Raw genomic sequence first — 22,289 nt, forward strand, 5'->3', positions numbered from 1 at the left:
TGTACTCATTCTCCACTCAATCGCGAGCATAACATGGATTTTTTTTTTTTTTTTTTTTTTGGATAATGAGATGCTAGACTGTTACTGACAAAGTATGGATTTTTTTCTTTTTGCTCATCTATTGATTCCTTAGGCTGGATTTACTCTGCAGGTCCAAGTACCTGATTCCGATTTAAGGGCTATCAGTTTTTTTTAAATTCACAATTACAGTGACACATATTCAATATGGCTGTTTACACACTGATGGAAAACATATGAAACAACCAGCTTGAGAAGATACCCAAATTGCACCTAACTAACACCACAGGGAGGCAGTGATTGGAAATAAACTACATAAATAATAAAGATTTATATATATATATATATATATATATATATATATATATATATATATATATATATATATATATATATATATATATATATATATATATATATATTAGAGCAAGAGAGAGAGAGAGAAGGAAAAAAAAACTATTAACTCAGGTCTACGGTAGCCCTGAAGTATGAATCACACAAGCAAAAAACTAAGCAAAAAATGTAATTGAAAAAAAAAGCTTACGAGAGAGAAGCACAGAAGAGAAAAACAGAGCACACAGAAATAAGGAGCATGCAAAAAAAAAAAAAGAGCACACAGAAAAATGTGATTCTTTAACGGCAACAAAGTTTGAATCGCTGGTAGCGCTCATTTTTAAAAAGATTTTTAAAACTTGTCACAGAATTAACATTCTGCTCAAAGATGAACGCTGTATATGTCCAATTAAATTGCCCCATGTTGTCCAATCAGCAGTTAGAGAAGAGTCACAGGCACATAAGGCAGACAAAGATGAATAATTAGGTGAATGTACTGTGAAAAGTTGCTCAACACCTAACTGGAAAATTGTTTCTTGGAGAAGACTAAGAAAAAATTGCCATTTTTAGTTTTCTTATATGTCAAAAAATCACATTAAAGTAATCAAGGAAGCTATTACAACAGTCTTGGGAAAGATATATTCTGTAAGTAAATGAATAAGTAAATATCTGTTACAAGTTTCATTAAAAAAAAAATATATATATATATATGTTAAAAATGTGATTAATTAGGATTGACATTTACAGCTTCCAACACTCTCCCGCCCAACGCTAAAAAAACATAATTGACTAGCAGGTAGTAGTATACTTTAATGGTCGCGACTTAGTTAAACAATCGATTATTTCGGCATTTTGACAAACGCCAGAATCGATTTGAGGTTTTATGTTTGTTTGTTTGTTTTCCCCTAATTCACAACCAAAAATGTCACATTGCAGTCAGAAAGCTCTGATTCATATTGCTACATTTTGGTAGAAACATAAGTTAATTTCTAGCCAAACGGAAAAAAAAATGAGTGGATTCTTGCCTCTTTGCTGCAGAGACTTAGTACGGATTTATTCAAGTATTGATCCGAAGATTAGAAAGCTCATAAAAAAGAAACATGGCGCGGGTTTAAAAGTTAACAGGGACGCAGAATGAAAATGTAAATTCTCCCTCTCGCCCAGAGGCAGTTGAGACACGGGGAAGGCAAATTTGTAAAGTGATACTTCATCAGCGCCACTTTGGGGAGTTCAGGTTACGGGATCCGATGAAATCGACCGAGACAGCACCAAGTCAAGATTTGAAGAACGGGACGGCGGACGAGCATAGAACCGGAACGCGATGAGCGATAAGTTGGATCCAGTTGGGAACAGAAGGGGGCTAATCTGGGCCCGGAATCATCGGCGCCCGCGCCGCCTGCTTTGTATTCCTGCCAGAGCATCTGGGGAATGAAAATCAGAGTTGATAAGAGGTAGAACGTAGGAGGGAACCATCGGGAGGGAAAAAGGAAAACTATTACTGCTTCTGCCAGCGACCGGCTGACGTCGCCAAGCTCATTTCCTCCAAAAGCGCCGCTTGCCTCGTGGCTCTTTGTTCTCTTAGCGAGCGCTCCCGATTGCCTCGCTCGGAGCAATATGCATGGTACGAGTAGTCCTCGACCAGGTGAAGAAAAGCAGCGGGACATATTGTCAGTATGAGAAGGTCACAGAGTAAAGAGTAGTACATTGTCAGTTTGCCAATCAAGAGATGGAAGTGTGACATTTTGGTATCCGTTACATCCATTTTCAACAGTGTTTGCCCTTATTGGGGTCCATCCGAGCTGACTTTGCAGTGTATGCGGAAAAAAATGAAAAGATGTGAAAACCAATAAAAAAGTCAGGAAATCAAATCACCGTACCTGAGGAAAAACAACCAATCCGGGCAAGAGGTGAGTACTGTTAAATCATAACGAGAATTTTAACAAAAGTAGAAAAGTCCCCCTTTTCCTACATTTCTGTATTTCCTCTGGCAGAAGGTAAAATTGAGACATGCGGACGTAAATAGTGACCTCACAAGAAATCTGCCAAACGTCAGCGTGTGACATGAAGGTGAAACAATGCAGAGATGGGCAAGTCCAAGACTAGTCTCACTTCTTTGACCCAAAAGCTAAGTCCAAGTCTTTAGGTTCTAATGTAAGTCTCAAGTCCCTCACCAGGAGTCCAATTCAAGACCAAGTCCCTGACCACTTGTCCACTAAAAATACCTACATTTTTTTCATAACTTAGGGATGTTTAAAGTATTTTTTTGTTTTCTTATGACACATAAACCACTTCAACGCTCATGATTATTTATTCGTCAGGTAAATGTTTACCCAACTGCTTCATTGCCACTATAATTTTTGTATTACTAGATGCAGTACTTTATGAGTAATGAAATACCTTGCGTATACTTCAGTTAATACTTTCACTATACTACCCAGCCATGATAGTAGCGAAAATAAGAGTGAATCTCGAGTTTTTAGTGGACTAATCTAACTCAAATAATAGCGGCTTAAGTTCCTTACGAGTCCGAGTTGCAAGTCCTCATTTCTGACTCGACCCTTTAGCAGTATTGTGTCCATTTATTAGACAAATGATTCTACCTCACAGTAATGGCACTTTCCAGGAAGGTGAAATTTCAGCTGCCTAGTGTCTTCTTTCAGTTCTTTCCCTTCAGTGTATTTGATGTAAAGAATTAGGCAAAAATACTGCACAAGTGTTACCTCAATCTAACAAATCCAATCCGCACATGGTGGAGGCGGATTTTTCCAAGTCCGTGACAAAAAATAATTTAAAGTCAAGCCTGCTATATAATGAGTGTAATAAATGACAACAGATTGACTTGACGATTGCTCTTTATGAAACATTCAGGCGTGAAAACAAAGAGGAAACTTGATAAATGGCCACCGCGAGGACACAATAGTAAAGACAAGTCCTCTAATTATGAGGTTATTTGTCTGTCATCGCTGCGAGCACACATCAAACCTCCCGTCTCAGAGGTGCAGCATGAGCGTCAAAGAAAAAGATCTTTGATAAATGTATGTAATATTTAAACTATTGAATCATTAACAACCCTGAGAGTACAGTGCCAGGGAGCGAGAAAAATGAAATTTGGATTTTTAGACAGAGTGATAAGATAAGGCTTCACAGAAAATCTACAGTCCGCAGCATTGTATGTTAATCAACCGCCTTGGATGCGTGTCAAAAAAGCTCCGGCAAGCACTGGTGCAGCGACAACCTGTCGGGACGAGGACGTCGTATGAAGCATAAAAGTGGATGTTCCTGCACGTGCGAAGCAAATATCAACCTCGTAATGCGTGCGTGACTATCATATTTCATCCGGCAAAGCTGCTCCCACAAGGGTCAATTACCATCTGACATGCCCCGAAAACACCACGAGCGAATGGTTGTCGACGCCTGCCGTGAAACATTGCATCATCACCAGCCAATCGCGGGGCAGAGCCGGCAGGTCTTTGTGCGCCGGGAACGAGCAGGTGCGCGACGGCCAATAAATGAGTGTGCAAACGCGCTGGTCCTTCTTTAAAATGAAGCTCGATAAGAGGAGTTCATGTGAGGTTCGCTTATTTTATTTATTTATTTTTTTGGCAAGCCGGATAAACATCTGAGCCCAAACTGTCCACCTGCCAGAGGAAAAGAAGAAACGCAGAAGATAACAACGAGAACCAAAAAATGTCCTCGGGGAAAGTGAAGGATAACTGATGAAGACGCAAACTGGATGGAGGTTGCTGAACAGTGTTTGTAATTAAGAGTGCAATAAATGGGAGTATTAGGAGTAAATCTCATTTTCTGTTGATTTGGCGAGATTGATTACGGCGTTAGGATCTCATAAAACAACCCAGCCATTACAAAAAGTAGTCCTTCAAAGATTTAGACGACACTTTCAGCGCGGAATTAATTTAACCACGTTTTTATTAGTATGGAGGTGTTGAAACTGACTGCACTTTTATTGTTTTATATTTGTGGCACACAAGTGCTTTTCATACAACTTTATCCTTATGTTAGTTATGTTAGCTATGTGTTAATTCTCATAGGAGTAGAAAAGATGACCGGTTTACGATGGAATCAGAGTGGCAGAATATTACATCAGTATGGTAGTAAATATACAACATAGTTGAATTAATACCTCATTCACTGCCATGGAATAGCATTTTCATCGACTGATGCTTTCAAAAAGGCATTTTGGGTAGAAACGAACACAGATAATCGGCTGATTGTGTTTTTAACTTTACTTTAATTACGTTTAAATTTGTACTGAATAAAATTTGTGTCATCTCATATTTTTCAACAAAGGGTGATAAATCAACATTGGAACCTGGTTAAAAGTTTCAAAAAGTTGATTTTTCATGTTACGGCCCCTTTATGGTTTACTTTGGATTGAAAAGAGCATGAACTGACGATGACGGAAGGAGGTCCAGGACACTGACAAATGATGAATGACAGACCAATAAAAATGTGTTCAATGGCCACCTCTGAAGATAAGCACATTTTTTTGAGCAGCAAATACAGATTATGGGGTGAATTCCAACGAATCCCTTTGATTGTAAGAGAGCAAACTGCAAACATAATCGAGTCAACTGTGATCCTCATATGTACGCAGTTTCTTCCACTCCATCTATGCCATAATATGCTCAGATAGCGCATCTATTCATTTAGTAGTGTTTCATTATTACGGCCCTTATTGCTCGATTACTGTTTTTTTCCTCTTTTATTGCCTACTTTATCATTTGTTCAATTGTGAAATGAATTCTGCTCGGGGAAGTGAACAGAATAAGAATTTCATTGTGTAGTATGACTATGCTTATGACGACAAAACTCTTGAATCTTGAAAAACTTCCATTACAATATGTTCCATGCAGCCCCATTGAACATGGTATTTCGATCAATATTGCATCTGTGGAGTATGAATTAAGAAGCAAAATCCATACATATTTATCCATTTCTGAAGCTAGTCATATTCTTCCCACAAATCTGCATGCTGTTCTATTTTTTTTGTGTTCAACCCGCATCTAAAAGTGTCACTGCAGGATGGGATAGAGAGATTTAAAAAGGAGATGAACAGGAAGGTTAGCAGGATCAGTCATCTGTGGACAATGGCATCATCGTCGCCGGCGTGAGACGACGCCGGTTTCAACGCTCCGCTCAGCTTAAGCTTTTCCCGGGCTCCAGCCTGCTAGTGTGACGTCTAATGGGCTTACTTCCATTTGCCATGGCAGCCGGCGGTGAGAAGCCCCGCCTGCTCTGGCGGTAGATTAACGATGTTCAACTAATTGCGCTTAATTGCCACCAGTGGCAATGGGACTCAGAGGTACGTATTATCGTATTGTTAGACCGAGGGTTTTTCAAAAATAGATCACGTTTTGTCCAGTTTATTGGAATTTTAAGGTTATACGCGACGCGTTGGAGAACGTTTTGGCTTTGAGCTATTTATTGCACGAGTACAAAATCCCGAGTAAATTGCGGAGGCACCAAAAACGAGTCAAATCTGTTGTGACAGACACAAGGCTTTAGCGTAATAAAGCATGAAATCAAATAAACTGCAGAGTGCAAAAGGTCTAAACACGCTTAAGTCGGCCGTCACCTGAATGTGACCCGGTTAAGCTCTTGAATGAGACGGAATCAAAGTGTGTTTCCTTCGCTGAGGCAGAATAAAAGATTTTAGGGGCCGTTGAGCACTTACGAGCTTCCTAAATGATGACCTTATTCCAGCGCGCCGCCACCGACGAGACCCTCGGCATTTCTGCGCCGCTCCGCTCTTCTTGGGCTTTCTTGCTTTTGTGTTCTTTTCAACTTCCTTTCAGTCCTAACATCTCCTCCCCCGGGCCCACTCGACTGTCCGCCTAAATGACGGCCGAGGATGAAGACTAGGAATCCTCACACAGCACGCCAGTTGTTGTTCACGTTCACACCCCCGCGCCCTGCATGATTTTCCCTCCTCTTTGTGTCCTTGAATGGACCCCAATGAAAGTAGAATGGCCCAGCAATCCTAATTTGGATCGGCACTAAATGGTCGACCCACCTACAGCATATTGCCCAATGAAAAACTCATAAGTTCCCTTTATGGCCAATATGACTCGATAGCGTGATGAGATTGTGCACGCACTGCCAAACGCGTATATCCGAGCAACCAATAAAAACAATGCTGCAAGGGCTGTCCGCAGAAAAGTGCTCCTCTCTTACTTAAAGCGATTCAGTTTATGTTAATATTAGTCATTCTTGGCAATGTATGATTGAGTTTTGTCATATTGTTGTTACTGTTTAAAAGGTGATAGCACCACAGCAATTCCTAATTGGCATCCAAGCGAGTCTTAGCTATGTGGCTTCTTAAAATACTCAAGGTCTTATCTTTGTTTTATTGTAGCTTTTGAGGGTAGGCGTCAACTGGAAGTGGCATTAAACACTAAGACTTTGTTTTATTAAGAATTGCTCAATATTTGCTCAATAAGTGCTGCTTGTTATGAAAAGAGTTGAGCTGCAAGATTAAATCACAAGCCGAGTCACTGAGTCCCAGAAGGCATAATGGTTTATTTATATATATATATATATATATATATATATGTGTGTGTGTGTGTGTGTGTGTACACACTGTTCCTGTCTCAGCATTAAATTAGTTTGATGGTACCTGCAGAAACACTTTTTTTTTTTTTGTTTTGTTTTTATTATTATCTCGTACCCCTGTTTGAGAACCGCTGTTCTATAGTGTAGTGCCTGTCCTCATTTGGCATCAGAGGTTAGCTGATGCCCCTCCCAGTTGATTGGGCAAAGAGCACAGACAATACACGCGTGTATAACATTTAACAAAATAAACACAAAGGAGTCACTTTAACACTTTAGCAATGATTTGTTTCACCTTCCAATTAGTTTGCTCTTAATTTGAGCAGAACATATCCTGTTCCCGCCACGGCATTAAATTAGTTTGCCGATACCTGCAGAAACCCTGTTAAATTCTCTCGTACCCCCATTTAAGAACCAGTATAGTGCCTGTCCTCATTTGCCATCATGGGTGAGGTGGTGCCTCTCCCAGCTGACACCATAGTTTGGGCAAAAAGCACAGACAAACAATCAATCACCTAATTTTCATTCACACATTCATTTGGAGCCTTTGAAGAACCTAACGTGCATGATTCTGGAATGAGGGAGCAAGCTGGTGGAAAACATATGAGCTCCATGAGATTCGAAACCCAGTCCCGTTCAACTATGCTGCCCTTGGTATGAAAAAAATGTGACACGCACAGCTATCGTCAAACAGGGGTGAAGGAAAATCTCATTGTGTCATCTCCATTAAACCAAACTGTCTAGGCTGCACAAAGTTTTCCAGAAATTGGTCATGCCAACCTTGGTGGAGGTAACCATCCGAACGATCAGCATCACCTCATTAAGGCTCACCGCGACCTTCAATTAGCTTTGTCATTGGAGCACCTGCAGCGTGCACCACACTGTGAATAAAGAACAAACTATGATGGAAAGAATAGAGGTTGACCTGGATATTCATCCGTTTAAAAACACTGTACCGTCACCCAGATGGCCTCGGAAAGAAAAGTCTCTTTAATCAGCCGACATCACACCTGGCAATTATGAGACCTCTGCTGCGTTTGTGCTTGTTTTTCCTATGTTACAAGGAAAAGCTTCCATAGAGGGCTCTTCTGGTCCAGCACACCTACACACACACTAGAACCACCTGCTTCTAACCTCAATGTGCCCCCCCGCTCACAAGCACCTCTAACCCAAACTGAGCTTCACCCGCACCACCTGCATCCGGCATCCCTTTCCTCCGGCGCGGCCCAGCCCCCCATCTTGTACAGTGTGACAGTCAGCAGGTTGGCTCGCGCAACACACACACACACACACACAAAACAAAAAGCAAAGGGTTTGACATGCCTTGGGATGGTGCATTGCCCATGCTGCGTCAAGGAGCGCTGCAGCCGTGACAGTGATCGCGTTTCCCCCTTCCTCGTTCCCCGCCTCCTTTTTTGCTCCGCGTAAAGGTCGCTCCTTCGCCTCGAGCCGGGCTCCGGCTTCCAGTCGCTCCACTCCGGCTTGCTTCCCCTTTTGTCCCTTTCGCCCTCGCTCGGACTCCCTTCCCTTTGCCGAGATGGCCGCGGTCCAGCGGCGGCGCTCCCCAACAGCGGTGTGTGTTTGTGTGTGTGTGTGTGTGTATGTGTGTGTATGCGTGTAGGTGCCAGCACGTGTGTGTGTGTGTGTGTAAGTGTGTATGGGTGTGTGTGAGGGAGCGCCTGAGTGGGAGGTGGGAGGGAGAAAGTGAGCGAGCGAGGGAGAGAGCGAGAGAGGGATGGAGGGGGCGTGCTCTTCACAAGCCTTGGGAGAGCGTGCATGCCGGTGCATTGAGGTTCGGCACACAGCTTGCAAAAGGAAGCACAAATGTTGATAAATTCACACGTTCATCCCTCATTGGCTCCCCTCCGCTTCCACATTAAAAATGATACTTTCTCTCTTAAAGACGCAGGCGCCACTATAATGGGTGCCAGCACATGTTGGCCATTGAGCTTAAAGGGGAAGTCAACCCCAAAACGTTCCTTATGTGTTCTAAGCGCGCGAATAGTCTAAATGCAGAAATTCTTTGTGGAATATGACTTAAGCAGCAAAATCCACCCATTTGTATCCATATCACGAGGTGTCCATTTTGCCATTTGTTGACTGAAAATTGCATCACAGTCACTCGGGGCTCAAGTGACAACACACCTGGTTTCTGAGTTTGGTCATATGACATCCACAAGTCAACCTATGAGACTAATGTGTCCTCCCTCCCACTACCCCCTGGATCAAAGCCCGTGTATCAATTTCTGAAAAATATCCCACTAACCTTACTTGCACGTATGAGATAGTAAGCACTAGAACTACTGTACCTGTTTCTGGGGTAACAAGGGAATATTTAAAGCAATATCTGTGCCAGGAATAGTTGTAGAAGAACATTGGTGCTTCAGGGAGAAAAACAGAGAGCAATCGCTTGAAATATCCCTCGAATGACAACACCAAATAATGATGAGGCAACATCGGAGAATTAACGACAATGTGGCGCTGAATCGGCATGGCAAACGGTGCACGGCGGCATGCCTGCGAGTGAGTGAAATCAACCGCCTATTATTACTCAATATAATCCCAGCGTAGCAAATGCTGTATCAGCATTTTGAAGAAAACAAAATGACACAAAGGCAATTTTAGGCCGTCAGAGGTAATATCAGGGGCCTTTCTGCGTGAATGGTGAATGTCGGGAAGGTGGGACGTGGGAGTAAAGTTAAACATTCAACATTCGCTGTCATCTGTCATACCAATTGTGGGCACAAATGTCATTGAACTCACCTGTGAATAAACAGAAGTTGGGCAAATACTGAACAAAACGGCTTAAAGCAGAACAAATAAATTCACTCCTAGTTGAAGCTGACTGCTACAATTAACCTAATAATAAACAATTAATCATAAATGAGCTGCATTTTTTTTGTTTGTCGCATATGCACGCATACGATTGAAGGTAATAGACGGCCGAGGCGGAGGAGAAAGTGAAATGTCAGGAGATGGAAAGATAAAAGCGGATGTGAGCCTATTCATGAAAGAAAGGATGAATAATGGATGCTCACTCTCCGCATCAATTACGCAACACATACCAGTTTGTTGTCCAGCACGTCCAGCTGGTCCATAGGCACCCACCTTCCCATCAGTCAGCGGGGACGCTCCACCGAAAAGTAGGCCACGCCAAAATATCCCTGCAATGATAGTCCTTAGATGAAATTATTGCATCCACTCACTTGTGTTTAACTTAAGAGGTATTGGACGTAAATTAGCAGCAATAACCCTTAAGGGTGCATCTCGCCAGCGTTCCCGTGGGTCATGAGCTAACGCAGCACAGCAGTGAACATTTCTCTGTGATAAAACATGATTAACTTCATAATTAGGTGGCTAACAAGAACAAAATGTTTCTGTATTCCAAGCCTTCCGTTCGCTTACTCCCCGGCTGAGGCGCCTTTTATTGGTCCATTTCAAGGGATGTAAAGTAAGCAAACACAAACAGCTTAATGTAGAGCGCTAGTGAAGCTGTACTTTATGTTTAATTACGAATCACCTCAAATAAATATCAATCAGCGAGGCATACACAGCACTTTAGGGCTGTATGAAGAAGAATTAGGCCAAATATGTATTACGCTGCCGAGCCAAAATTGCACTGACGGCATGCTGAATTTCAACAATGCCAACCCCAAGAGACACATGGCCAAAAGACACCATCACATTGCCAACTAAACCAACTAAACACGAGCTAAATCAACCCAAACTATCATGCAAGCGAGATAGATCATCATCAAAAATAAAAATTAAAAGACAGTGTTTAATTTATTTATTATTATTACATGTAAATGAATGCATGTCATGTGATTACGTTTTACTGTCATCTGAACAGTGAGCAAAACGGTGACTACCGCTAATGCTAGTTCACTGCCAAAGGCAAGGAATAAACAGCTAGCAGCGTGACTGTTAAAGTCTTAATTTTTTAAAGTGTGATTTATTCAAATGGGGGTATCATTTATTGGCACTTATCTGAGTCAGACTAAGTAAATTTATAGATTCCGTAATGTCTTGAACATACCATATGTAAAATGACTGTACCTCTTTAAATGGCCTCCTGGATATGGCATTAAAAAAAAAGAATATAAAATAAACTTCATGTCATACAAAAATCTGATCACAGCCCAACGCCGCTCTTGTAATGTTGTCACTCTCAAATGGTGCGTATAACACGAGAGCCATTAAAAGTGTAATTTTATTTCCCAGCATGCACTTCTGATGATCTAACTCCCATGAAATTGCATCCTGTAATGTTCCTCCTGTGCATGTTTTTCTTCTTTGTGTGTGTGTGTATGTGTTATAGCAGTTTCAACCTCCCTGAGGAAATAAAGAGTCAAAACAAGCATGAACTGAGAGATGAAAGAAGCGGTGCATTTAGTGACAACTAAAACAACTCTTACTTGGTGAGTATAACACATTTCAGCCATGCCGCGAAACCAAAAAGCAGTTGGCCTCAGTCCACTGCCAATCACCTGGTAAGGCCTGTGTTGCCATGGCTACATGAGCGGCTGGAGATGACTTGCCTTTATAATGCGATATGGCCACTTGTGGACTCACTGATTCCACATAGCGTGAGCGTGTATGTTAGCGCGTGTGCGTGAGGGTGTGTGGGTGTAAGGACAGGCGCGGTGCTGAGCACCTTCTGTGCTTTCTGCGAGCCAAACAAACGCAAGTCACCGTGCATGTTAGCAGCATTAGCGCATTAGGTCTTCTGTTGTTTTACCTTCGCTCAGTTACTCGCCAACCGAAATAATTCACTGCCAATATCAGCTGATTGATCTTGAAATATTGATCTGAGGTCGAATAATGGTATGGTGCTTCATTTGCACGGGATGATGGATGGATTCCGCAGTTAATAAGAAGGGAAAATGCACTTTACATGGATGGATGGATGGAATGACGGTTTTCCAATGGATGGATGGAAGGATGGATGAAATAAAAAAGGACATGGATATCAATAGTTGAATGATCATGATGAATAGTTGGAGATGGCTTGAGTGATTGAGATAAATGGACGCAGTATAAATGGAGATAGATGGTTAGACTAATGGATGGATATAGCAGAATCAATACAATCAGCTATAGATGTATAGAGTAATAAGATGTGATAATATGGATGTGATATAAATGGATGAATGGATGTACAGATGACAGTGATCAATGGATGGATGAAACCAGACGTATTGCGTGGTTGATAGCTACAGTATAGATGATTTAAGATAGCCGGATGAATAGCACACAAACAGATGGGTAGACCAAGTACTAAATAGTCATGATTGTGCTGATTAAAATCCCCTTAAAATTGAATGCCATTAATCATCATTAACACCAACCTCTAATCAAATCCAATCCAAAGGCAGAATAAAAAGTTCTGCCTTTAACAAAATAACAATACTCAGTTTTGATTGGTATTGTGGAACTATCGATTGAACAATATGAGAGTGAGTAGGAGCAATTATCCTCTTTTGGCTGCCCTATTATTGAGAAAAAGTGCATTATTGTCCTTGAATATTTAATGCAGCTTTCATATGGATGGTGCAAGTGTGCCTAATGTTGCGCACAGTGTGTTTCCATTGGCAGAAATGGCTGCAACTGGCTCCCAAGACAATTGTTAATGTGCTGTGAAATTAATATTTGTGACATCTCTCAGAAAGTTCCCTCCAAAAAGGTCACGCGAGGGAAGCGGAGTATGACGCCGCATATCTTATCGGAATAATTCCCGCTCTCTTCCGTGGTCAAATTGATCCAGAGCGATGCAATCGCCACGGTTAAAAGAGGCCTACCGCCGTACCTGCAGAAAAGGACCCTACGAAGCACTCTACCCGCCGTTCTCTTTTCGCAGTGTGGATCTCTATAAATACATAGGGTGCCGTTTCCAAGGTAACAACTCTTTGGAGGATTGGCCACCTGAAATGCAGAGAAAGAGGGTGAGTGGTCTGATGGAAGAAAAGAACAAAAGCATACATGGGTACATATAGTATACTTTATGTACAGAGTGCATGTGTGAATACTTTTTTTTTTTTTAAATGGCACAATAAGTCAGCAGAGTTGAATAAATACACATTTATCATCTTAGAATTTTTGGTCATAACACAATAAAGTCAACTTAATGAGAATTGTTGATATTATCTGCCCTCTAGGTCACTGACAGCTCCAAAGCTTGTGCACGTTAACAATTTGCTAGCAAAACACAATTGTGTGCCTGGGCTGCTTCTTTCGTTCCATCTGATTGGGCAAAAACTGTTTGTATTGAAAATGGACCAATGGACACACACCAATACATTGCGAGACAGTATTTGAGGATTAAAATAAACAACAACACGCACACATTGCTATATCCCCCAGGGCATTTCCCTGGTTTTGTGTTTCATTTTACCTACCACTATTTCAGCTGTATCAACGTATTAATATCTTATAATACATGATCATAATTATAATATCATCATCATCATTCATTATCATATAATACATCAATTTATAGCTGAAGCAGAATTGTCTATTTGTATTGATGCAGTTCAAATGGAGGTTACTATGGTGACGACCCACACAATCATGGTGTACAAGAATAATCTGCGGGGCACACGACCAAACTATTTTATTTTAATTAATTGAAAACAATTGCGGCTATAGATAATGGGTGGATGGATGTAACAGCCTCCCAGAAAACGAAAACAAGTCAGCCACCAACTGTGGCACGTCTTCCACTGGTGGTACGTGGGAGTCCTCTAGCGGTGCATAACTAGCATAACGTTAGTCTTGCAACATTATTGATCAAGTTTGCAGTTCAAAACCGATGGCCAGGATGAAGTCTCGTTTTGCTTGCAACACGATGTGTCAACGTATAATGTCAGGGCTAATGATGCCAATGGTATATTCTATTCTAAAATTCTGCATGTCATATAGATAAACGCGATGACAGATATTTTGCTCACAAAAAACTTGTTATAAAAACATCATCAAGAGTCATCTCACGGAAGATCCACTTATTTTTTCCCCCATACAATTGATGGCTAGGTAGCCATTTAAGAAACCCGACCGTTTAGCTGAAAAACATATAAAAGGCAGTTTTACGTCGTGTACCCGTTTAAGATTGAAAATACTATATCATAAAATAACTTCGAGCCCCAAATCTTGTATTCCGGATAGATTTTTATTGTCTCGATAAACTTAATATTCTGATCAGAGGGTGTCAGAACTAAAATGTTTTTTAAACCACTAGATGGTGCAACTTCCTCTAAAAGACATTTCATCTACGTATATGGATACGTAATCGTGGAAAATTGTTTTCTTAACATACTGTACAAAGCAAGAACGAAACAATACTGCAAAAATGTATACACTTTAAATATATTTCGGGATAGCATTGCTTGGAGTTATTGTATAATGGTTAAATATAAATATATAGACAGATAGGCACCACACATTTAGTAGACATTCCTGCATATTGGCAGGATTGTACATTTTAAAGAATTGTTTTAAATAATCATTCCTGCAGATTGACACAAAAAATTATTTACAAAAAAATAATCAACACATTAAAAAAATGCGTAAGAGTCCACAAATTGGTAAAATCGGGTAAAAATAACACGAAGGATATACTCAAAGCATTAACGTAAACTTCATGAACATACCTTTATGTTTACGTAAAGGAATCGTACATTGTAGGGATAGTCCATATTGTTTGGTCAGTAATTTGTTGACTACATTATTTTTCATGTGCAATTCAAACTTTTAAAAACACATTTTGCCGTTGCTGTCGACTGAAAATGAAAGTTCCTGAAAGCGCAGGTACAGGTAATGACCAATCACGGCTCAGCTTGTGAACATCACAGGATCAACAGGTGAGCGGTGATTGTTCATTACCTGAACCTTGAGAACAGGTGATGGCATTTTGAGTAGAAATCAAGTGGACAAAAATGTGCTTTGCAGACGTAATCATCACATTTACAGAGTCAAACATTCAATCCAAGCTACTTTTTTTTTGTTTTCAAATAAGAGAGTAAAGCAAGGTTTTAAAAAATGGCTGGGACGGATTGTGAAATAATTGAGCTATATTATTATAGACAAAATATAACATTGTTGTTGCTGAGAATAGCTAAAAAAAAGACGACTATCCCTTTAATTGACAAATAAGAGGATAGCCTAATGTACATAGGTCACTTAGAAAAGTATTCTCAGCCATTGGTATTGGTCTTGAGTTTGCGTTCTATCTAAGACTGTTATCAGAATAATATCACACTGTATAGTGTTAGTACTTGCCCAGCCCATCCCTAATCCCTGCAGTTTGGCACCACTTTAGAAAGATGTAAAATTATCTCCATTATGTTTCCTTTTTAATATAATGATTGCTCCTTTAGATTTGGCTCACCCTGATGTTTTGTTTACGGTGACGTACGGTCTCAGGAGGAGGTGGTCCACAGGTAAACGCCCCCTCCCCCCTGCAGCTGCATCCACCTGGGTGGTGTTTGACTGTGGGAGGGCAAGTCTACTAATCAAGTGGAGAGACTCCAGTGAGGAGCATACGTCAGTCACCCTCCTCCCTCTCTCCCTCCTCCCTTAAAGAGGCGCGCCGGCCAGCACGTCTCGGACTTTCTTCTCGGGCAGAATCAGCGCGATGAAGAGCAGAACCGAGCTGACACCATGCGCTCCAGGCTCCCGCCGACCGCCTGCCTACTGCGCCTCGCTGCACTCTGCATCCTCCTGTCGCACTGCGCAGCTTACTTTGGGTCAGCAAAAGTTTTTCTCGTGTTGCTTCAGAATGTTTTGAGATGATCTCTGCTAAGGGCAGCAAGCGATCTCTTGCATGAACCATGTCATTGCTTGTTTTGGTTGCTGTAGCCTTGTTACTGCTGCTGCTATAATTTGGTGCTTTCCGTTACAATTTGCCGTCTCCAGTTTGAAGTGTAAAGTACCCTCAGATAAATATTGTTGTGAATTGGCAACAAATCAAATTATGTAAAGTGCGTGCTACATGTTAACATGGGAAAAAATGTTGAAAACATATTTACTGTAGGCCAATAAAATAATAAATTGAACATTCAACATCATGTAATTGTTTCAATACAGGAAAATATCTTAACGTTTAACATGATCACAATCAGAAAAGTGATAAAACTTTTATTTGATTTTTTTTCATGAAAATTTATGTTTACGAGCAAATTCATCAGTCTGTTATAATTTGATCAAAGAATAAATGACTTTTTTCATGTATGGAAAAATTTTCACAAATGTAACTTATAGAGTAGAACAAAAGCATGTGAAAAAACGTTTGAACGTTTATTTTAAAATGTCAAAATATTTCAGCAAATATTATGAGTGTTTTTAAACAGTGTAATACATTTTTGAAACCACGATATTTCTTAGATTTTTTTAAATGTATGAAATGATCTTACTCTATAACTGATTCTAATATATATTCTCATTTTTAAAAACATTTTTGTTGTATCACAATATTTTAGATTTTAAATTCAGTAAACTAATACAAAAACATTTGCCTATACTTTACACTTTAATACTAAGGGTTTTTTACGTGGTTTTTTTTTCAATGAAAAGCTTCCATTGGTTTATTTTTATGTTGTTATTTTATTGTCATTCAAAACGAGTACTATAATACAAAAATGATTTTATCACAATGAAAATATCCATTTCTATGAAAACACTATCAAACTGATATGTTTTATGGTATAACTAATGTTTTTAGCTTTTTATGTTACTTGACTGTATGATACTGATATATTTATTAGTATATGATCATATTTTAATATACAGTACCTGTTGCTTCTTAGCTAGATTGTGTGTTCCTTTTTCCTTATTTTTTCATCCTTGTGTCCACATCTAGGCTGACAGGGCGGGAACCTCTGGTCTTCCTGCCGGGCCACTTTTCCAACGAACCGGCGACAGGCAAGGCCCACCTGAAGCAGTGCGAGCAGATGGTTCTGTCCCGACGGCAGAAGAGGTTGTGCCGACGCGAGCCCGGCCTGGCCGAGACGCTGCGCGAGTCGGTGCGCCTCAGCCTGCTCGAGTGTCGCTATCAGTTCCGCAACGAGCGCTGGAATTGCAGTCTGGATGGCCGGGGGAGTCTCTTGAAGAGAGGTAGGACCTGGGGGCTTGAACCTGAGACCGTTGGGGCATCTCTTCTTCTCCCCATCACTCAAATACAGACACCTGAAAAGAACACAAGGCATTAGCTAACATATATATATATATATATATATATATATATATATATATATATATATATATATATATATATATATATAATATAGGTGTGTGTTTCTGTAGTGCTGAGTCACTTTTTAGGGTTAACCAATCAATCAGCAATCACTTTGAGTCAAAAAATAAAATGTTCTTGCAGCTGCAAGTTGAGCCCGAATCAAACAGTACAAGCACATCTGCATATCAACATGTGGGATAGAGGAACAGGTCAGCAAGGAAGTAATGAGGGAGTGAGGATGCCAACAAATGGCAGTAGTGGTGGTGGTGGCGGAGACTTCTGAAGCCCCGTGCGGTTATTTTTATACGCCAGGAAAAGCGCCCAATTCCCAGAGGAAAAGGGTGGCGCGATTGCTCGCTTTCATGTGGGAAAAGCCTGCGTCCTAGTCAAAATAATAATTAATTGGATCAAAATAGACACGCCGGGCCGATAGCTCCAGGATGGGGCAAATAACAGAGTGTGACACGGAGAAGACAGGTCAGAGGAGGATGACACGATGACATGACAACACGGCGAGGGCTTTGTAAACATTTGGGATTGTAAGCATATTCAAGGGCGTTTGGGCTTTTGGGGAATGAAACTTGCATGGAGTTTTCATAGATCCAGAAACACTTCATGACAAATGATCTTTCTTTAAAACCTAATTGTATACCTAGGGTAATTTCGTGTTATTTGCACCTGAAACAAAAACGTGAGTGCATTTTGTAACCTCAAAACATTGTATGTTAGTACCAACAAAAGGGACGAGCGAGTAATCATACAAGGTGTCTTTTTCGAACTGATACGACTGAATTTTAATGTAGTGAATAATTGTGAAGGCTGCGCATATCTGACACCGATACGAAAGAGATGCTAAGTTCAATAAGCTGTAAAAAATATATATATATATATTTTGTTCATAATGGCAGTGAATGAGTTAACATATTCACTGCTTGCAAAACCAAATATTTGATGTCAATAGCCATCAAATGCAACTGAATGAGTCAAGTATAATTGTTCAAAAACAAATGTTTCCACTTGTCGACTAAAAACAGCATCACACGTGATAAACGCTCACCTGTTTTCTAGGTTTGGTCATGTGACATTCAAAAGCTGAGCCATGATTAGTTGTTAACTAGGTCATGAGTATGTGACCTCACTTTCAGATGAAAGCAAGTGGGAAAATGTAGTTTTGAAGGTATTAATTGTCCGTGAAAAATAATTTAGTTATCAAGTTAAGTATAAATCATTAACGTATTACGACTGAAAATGGTTAAATATATACAGTATACCTTTAAGGGAGGCAGTGTTTCTCAATTATTTTTTGTAAAGCCCGCACAATGGTAACTATAATAAAATTGTCTTACCAGCAATCTATAGTGTTCTTTTTTTTTTCGCGCTTAACGGGGGCTGGAAACCCCCCACAAAAAGTGAATTCCGGGAAGTGGGACTGCTCGAGGAAAAACAAAGTCAATGTTAGTCTTTTTCAGCTGTAGTTGGTGCTAAACTCTGGCGATTGGACCATTAACCGCGACCCTCACTCATGTATCTTTATTGACAGTTATTTTGTATTCGTATTAAACGAAATCAAAAGTATTAGATCTACCGGTATGAGGTTGCGGTGAGTGCTTTAAGAGTACTTTTATTGATCTGGGAAAAAAAAGTATCAAACATTGCTTCTGGGACTTTCGGGGCACTGTCACACTGGCCCGTTATGCAAACCCTGTTTTGAACCTTTTGACTTCATTCCAGCTTTCAAAGAGACGGCCTTTCTCCTGGCGGTTTCGTCGGCGGCCTTGACCCACGCCCTCGCCAAGGCGTGCAGCTCGGGCCGCATGGAGCGCTGCACCTGCGACGACTCGCCGGGAATCCAGCACCGGGAAGCGTGGCAGTGGGGGGTGTGCGGCGACAACCTCAAGTACAGCACCAAGTTCCTCAAGAGGTTCCTGAGTCAGAAGAGGGTCAGCAAGGACTTGAGAGCTCAGGTGGATGCCCACAATATTAACGTGGGAATTCGGGTGAGTAAAAAGAGCCCCAAAAAACTGCTTTTTTTTGTTCTTAATTCTACTTGCATCATGAGATGCTTCTATTCTCGGTTTTGTCAGCAAGATGAGTCGAGCCAGGTGTTCTCAGACATGATAAAGCTTGCTGTGCAGGCCGTCTACAAATTAAAGGTTTTATATCGTTGAGGGAGCGATTATAACTGCGGCCTCTTTTTTAATATACGAGCAAGGATTTTTTTCTCTTGTACTAAATCACTACACTCACCATAAATCCTGCCTAATGTTGGTAACCACCACTGTGGCGCCCTGAGAGAGACAAGAACCCCCCGGGGGTCTTTCAGTGGAGAAAAAAACAAAACAAAAAAAAAGTGGTGTCTAACTTATCTTGAGTTGTCGGTTTTCCTCACTTTACACCGATGTTGTCTGAGAAGAGAGCGTGGCTTTTCAGCCACTCACCAATCTCTCAGTAATAGTACTCAGGAGCCCCCTGAGGGTTTCATACCTATAGAGGGAGGAACTAAGCAGAACTTTTCAACCCCAAAGTACCCTGGGGCCTATCGGACTAACCCCCGTGCTATTTGACCTGTCTCTGGCCCTCACCAAGACAGATTGCTGAGCGATGGCGCGAACAATAGAAGGGTACCTTTCGTGTTTTGGGGGCGGCTGGTTGAAGTTGGTTGTGTGAGCCGGCGGGAAAGGGAAGCGAAGAGATTCCAGTCTTTGCACCGCGGGTTCCGCTACGCCTCGGGCTCGAGGAACGAGACACGCCAGGCAGACAGTACTAGTCGCGACAGAGCCCGAGCTGTCCGAGTGAGAGATGTGCGGCGAATGAAATACGACAGTTGCCCTCGATCCATTATGTTAGAGTTTCCAGTGAGCCGAGCAGAAACATTCTGAAAAGGTGCAGCCGACCGCCTTCAGGAAACCGTCCGCCTCCGTGGAGATAGACCTCCTAGATAAGAGGCCGGGTAATGAATCAAACCCAGAGAACTGACGTCTTCTTGTTCCCCCCCCCACCTCCTTCTTGCGCTGTCTGTCCAAGGCGGTAAAGAGCGGCCTGAAGACCACCTGCAAGTGTCACGGCGTTTCCGGCTCTTGCGCCGTACGGACTTGCTGGAAGCAGCTGGCGCCGTTCCACGACACGGGCCGGCTGCTCAAGTACCGCTACGACACAGCCATGCGGGTTCTCAGCGTCACCAACGTGGCCACGGGCGAGAGCGAGCTGGCGGGGCCTCGCCGTCACAGTCTGCGCACCACCGACCTGGTCTACCTGGAAGAGTCGCCTAGCTTTTGCCGGCCCTCGCGCTACTCGGCGGGCACGGGCGGACGCTCATGCGCCAAGGATACCAGCTGCCAGAACCTATGCTGCGGCCGCGGCTACAACACGGCCATGCGCCTCACCAGCCTTTCCTGCCACTGCCAGGTGCGCTGGTGTTGCCACGTCGAGTGCCAGACGTGTGTTCGCGAGGAGGAAGTGTACACCTGCAAGAGCACATAGGCTTTGGGATCCTGCAGAACACTGAGATCCTCCGGGAATGGGGCAGAAACCTATCAGATCGGCCACTTACGAACGCGGCCAAACCGACAGCCGATGGACGACTAACGTATTCTGGCCAGGCAGACTTTGGAACATGTCCTAGCAGATCTGCGCTTTGTGCGAGACAGAGCGTTTGCCGATTCAGGCCCTAACATTTTGTATTTAATGTATAACTCCAAACAATTCACAAGCATCATCTAGTTCAATGGCTATATTACATTGCACTCATTCCCCGCAAGTCCGGTAAAAATGGATCTTTGGCGTCTATTGCTGTCAGCGGCGGTGAATTAGGTCGGGTAAAAATGTACAACTCATGATTCATTTCCACGAGGTGGTATCATTCAGTTCGGGTCACCTCACTACAAATTTGGAGCAGAAAATCCAATATGGGGAGTGTAGTATGGGTGGCGCGGTAAAAAATGGATGTCACCCTGTAGTAAACAATGATGTAGGACACCCAGCATTTGATGTTGTTTCTTACTCAACACATTGTCCAGTTTTAGTGTTGTAATAACTTTTAGCAAATTGCTGGTACATACCAGGTTGAAAATTCATTATGGGAATTTGAGAGCGTACGGTTGACGGTGGTTTATTGCTCAAAAAATAGCAATTGATTTTGAGATTTTCATGCTAGCCATGCACATTTTTTTAGAGTGCCAGATGCACTGAAAAATTCCCAATGAGCATTTCAAACAGGTACTATAAATGTCTTAATGTATCTGATGTACTCCTGCTGCTTTTTGTACTTTACACTCTGATTGAACCTACCTGTCTGTCTTTCATGTCTGCTGTATTTTTTTCAATGCCACTTAAGGGTTAAAGCACTTGTGCTGCTCTGGCTATGTGCAGTATAGTTATAAAAAACAAAACAGAATTGATAGTGGGGCAGTTAAAAAAAAAAAAAGGTATTTCTGGAGGACATTGTTGTTGCATGCATGTACAGGATGATTATTGCTCCCTAAATAAAAACCACGCTGGCTTTTCGGTTGCTCTTATGGAAATATTTATGGAAATCTCTGCGTGGAATAAATGTGTGCTGGATGCCTACGGATGGAACTAAAGGGGCTAGCAGTAGGATTAAAAACAGCTCCAAAGTTTAAAAATGCCCCAGAGGATTATTTGCTATTGTTTAGAGTACAATTTAACCACATATTTACCATAAACGCTTTCAAAGTGGCTTCGGAATTGGCCTCCCTCCAAGTTACAAATCAAAGAAAATGGCTGTGTGACGTTCCCTTATAGTAAAGTGCCCATGTGGCAGGTCAAAAGAGCCTGAAAGCCTATGAGACTTTGTAATTAAATATCTATTAAATATAACTCACATCAGGGCTCGTATAGATTTCTACCTCACCTTTTCTCCTCCTTTTGTTTTTCCTAAGAGCATGCCCATTGTTGAGTGGTGTTATACTCCCATAGGGATACAATAAATGTCCTTTCAAATATTTGTAAAGTACGTTTTGAACCTGGTAATATATCACCACGTCAAAAGCGTTGTTGTTTTTAATCTTTGCTTTCTTATTTAAAGAAAATAAATAAATGGGAAAATGTTTGTAAGATACTGTGTCAATGATGTCAGTGAGTGCGCGCACACACTTAGCATTAGCGTGGTAGCGATTTT

At 41.5% G+C, this 22,289-nt stretch overlaps 2 protein-coding genes across 8 annotated transcripts in view; one reads left to right on the forward strand and one right to left on the reverse strand.

Annotated features, from left to right (window-relative positions):
- The window catches only part of srcin1a (SRC kinase signaling inhibitor 1a), a 99,357-nt gene extending 90,694 nt beyond the window's left edge, over window positions 1-8,663 (reverse strand). For 4 of the 7 annotated variants that reach the window (XM_088437106.1, XM_088437105.1, XM_088437103.1 and 1 more), the window contains exon 1: window positions 8,245-8,662. In XM_088437106.1, the coding sequence (XP_088293232.1) occupies window positions 8,245-8,266 (22 nt within the window). In that variant the 5' untranslated portion in view covers window positions 8,267-8,662. Of the gene's footprint in view, window positions 1-8,244 lie in introns of all 7 variants that reach the window. The other 3 variants (XM_088437104.1, XM_088437110.1, XM_088437108.1) reach the window with 3 other exon arrangements.
- Window positions 8,664-15,545: 6,882 nt separating this feature from the next.
- On the forward strand, window positions 15,546-22,156 carry wnt9b (wingless-type MMTV integration site family, member 9B). Its single transcript, XM_088436106.1, has 4 exons — window positions 15,546-15,665; window positions 16,778-17,031; window positions 18,884-19,149; window positions 20,177-22,156. Exons 1-4 carry the CDS (start codon window positions 15,580-15,582, stop codon window positions 20,630-20,632), a joined length of 1,062 nt encoding a protein of 353 aa, XP_088292232.1. The 5' UTR covers window positions 15,546-15,579; the 3' UTR covers window positions 20,633-22,156.
- The last annotated feature ends 133 nt before the right edge of the window (window positions 22,157-22,289 follow it).

The sequence above is a fragment of the Hippichthys cyanospilos genome, chromosome 16 (assembly GCF_059441005.1).
Source record: "Hippichthys cyanospilos isolate Australia breed blue-spotted pipefish chromosome 16, RoL_Hcya_1.0, whole genome shotgun sequence".
Classification (NCBI taxonomy): domain Eukaryota; kingdom Metazoa; phylum Chordata; class Actinopteri; order Syngnathiformes; family Syngnathidae; genus Hippichthys; species Hippichthys cyanospilos.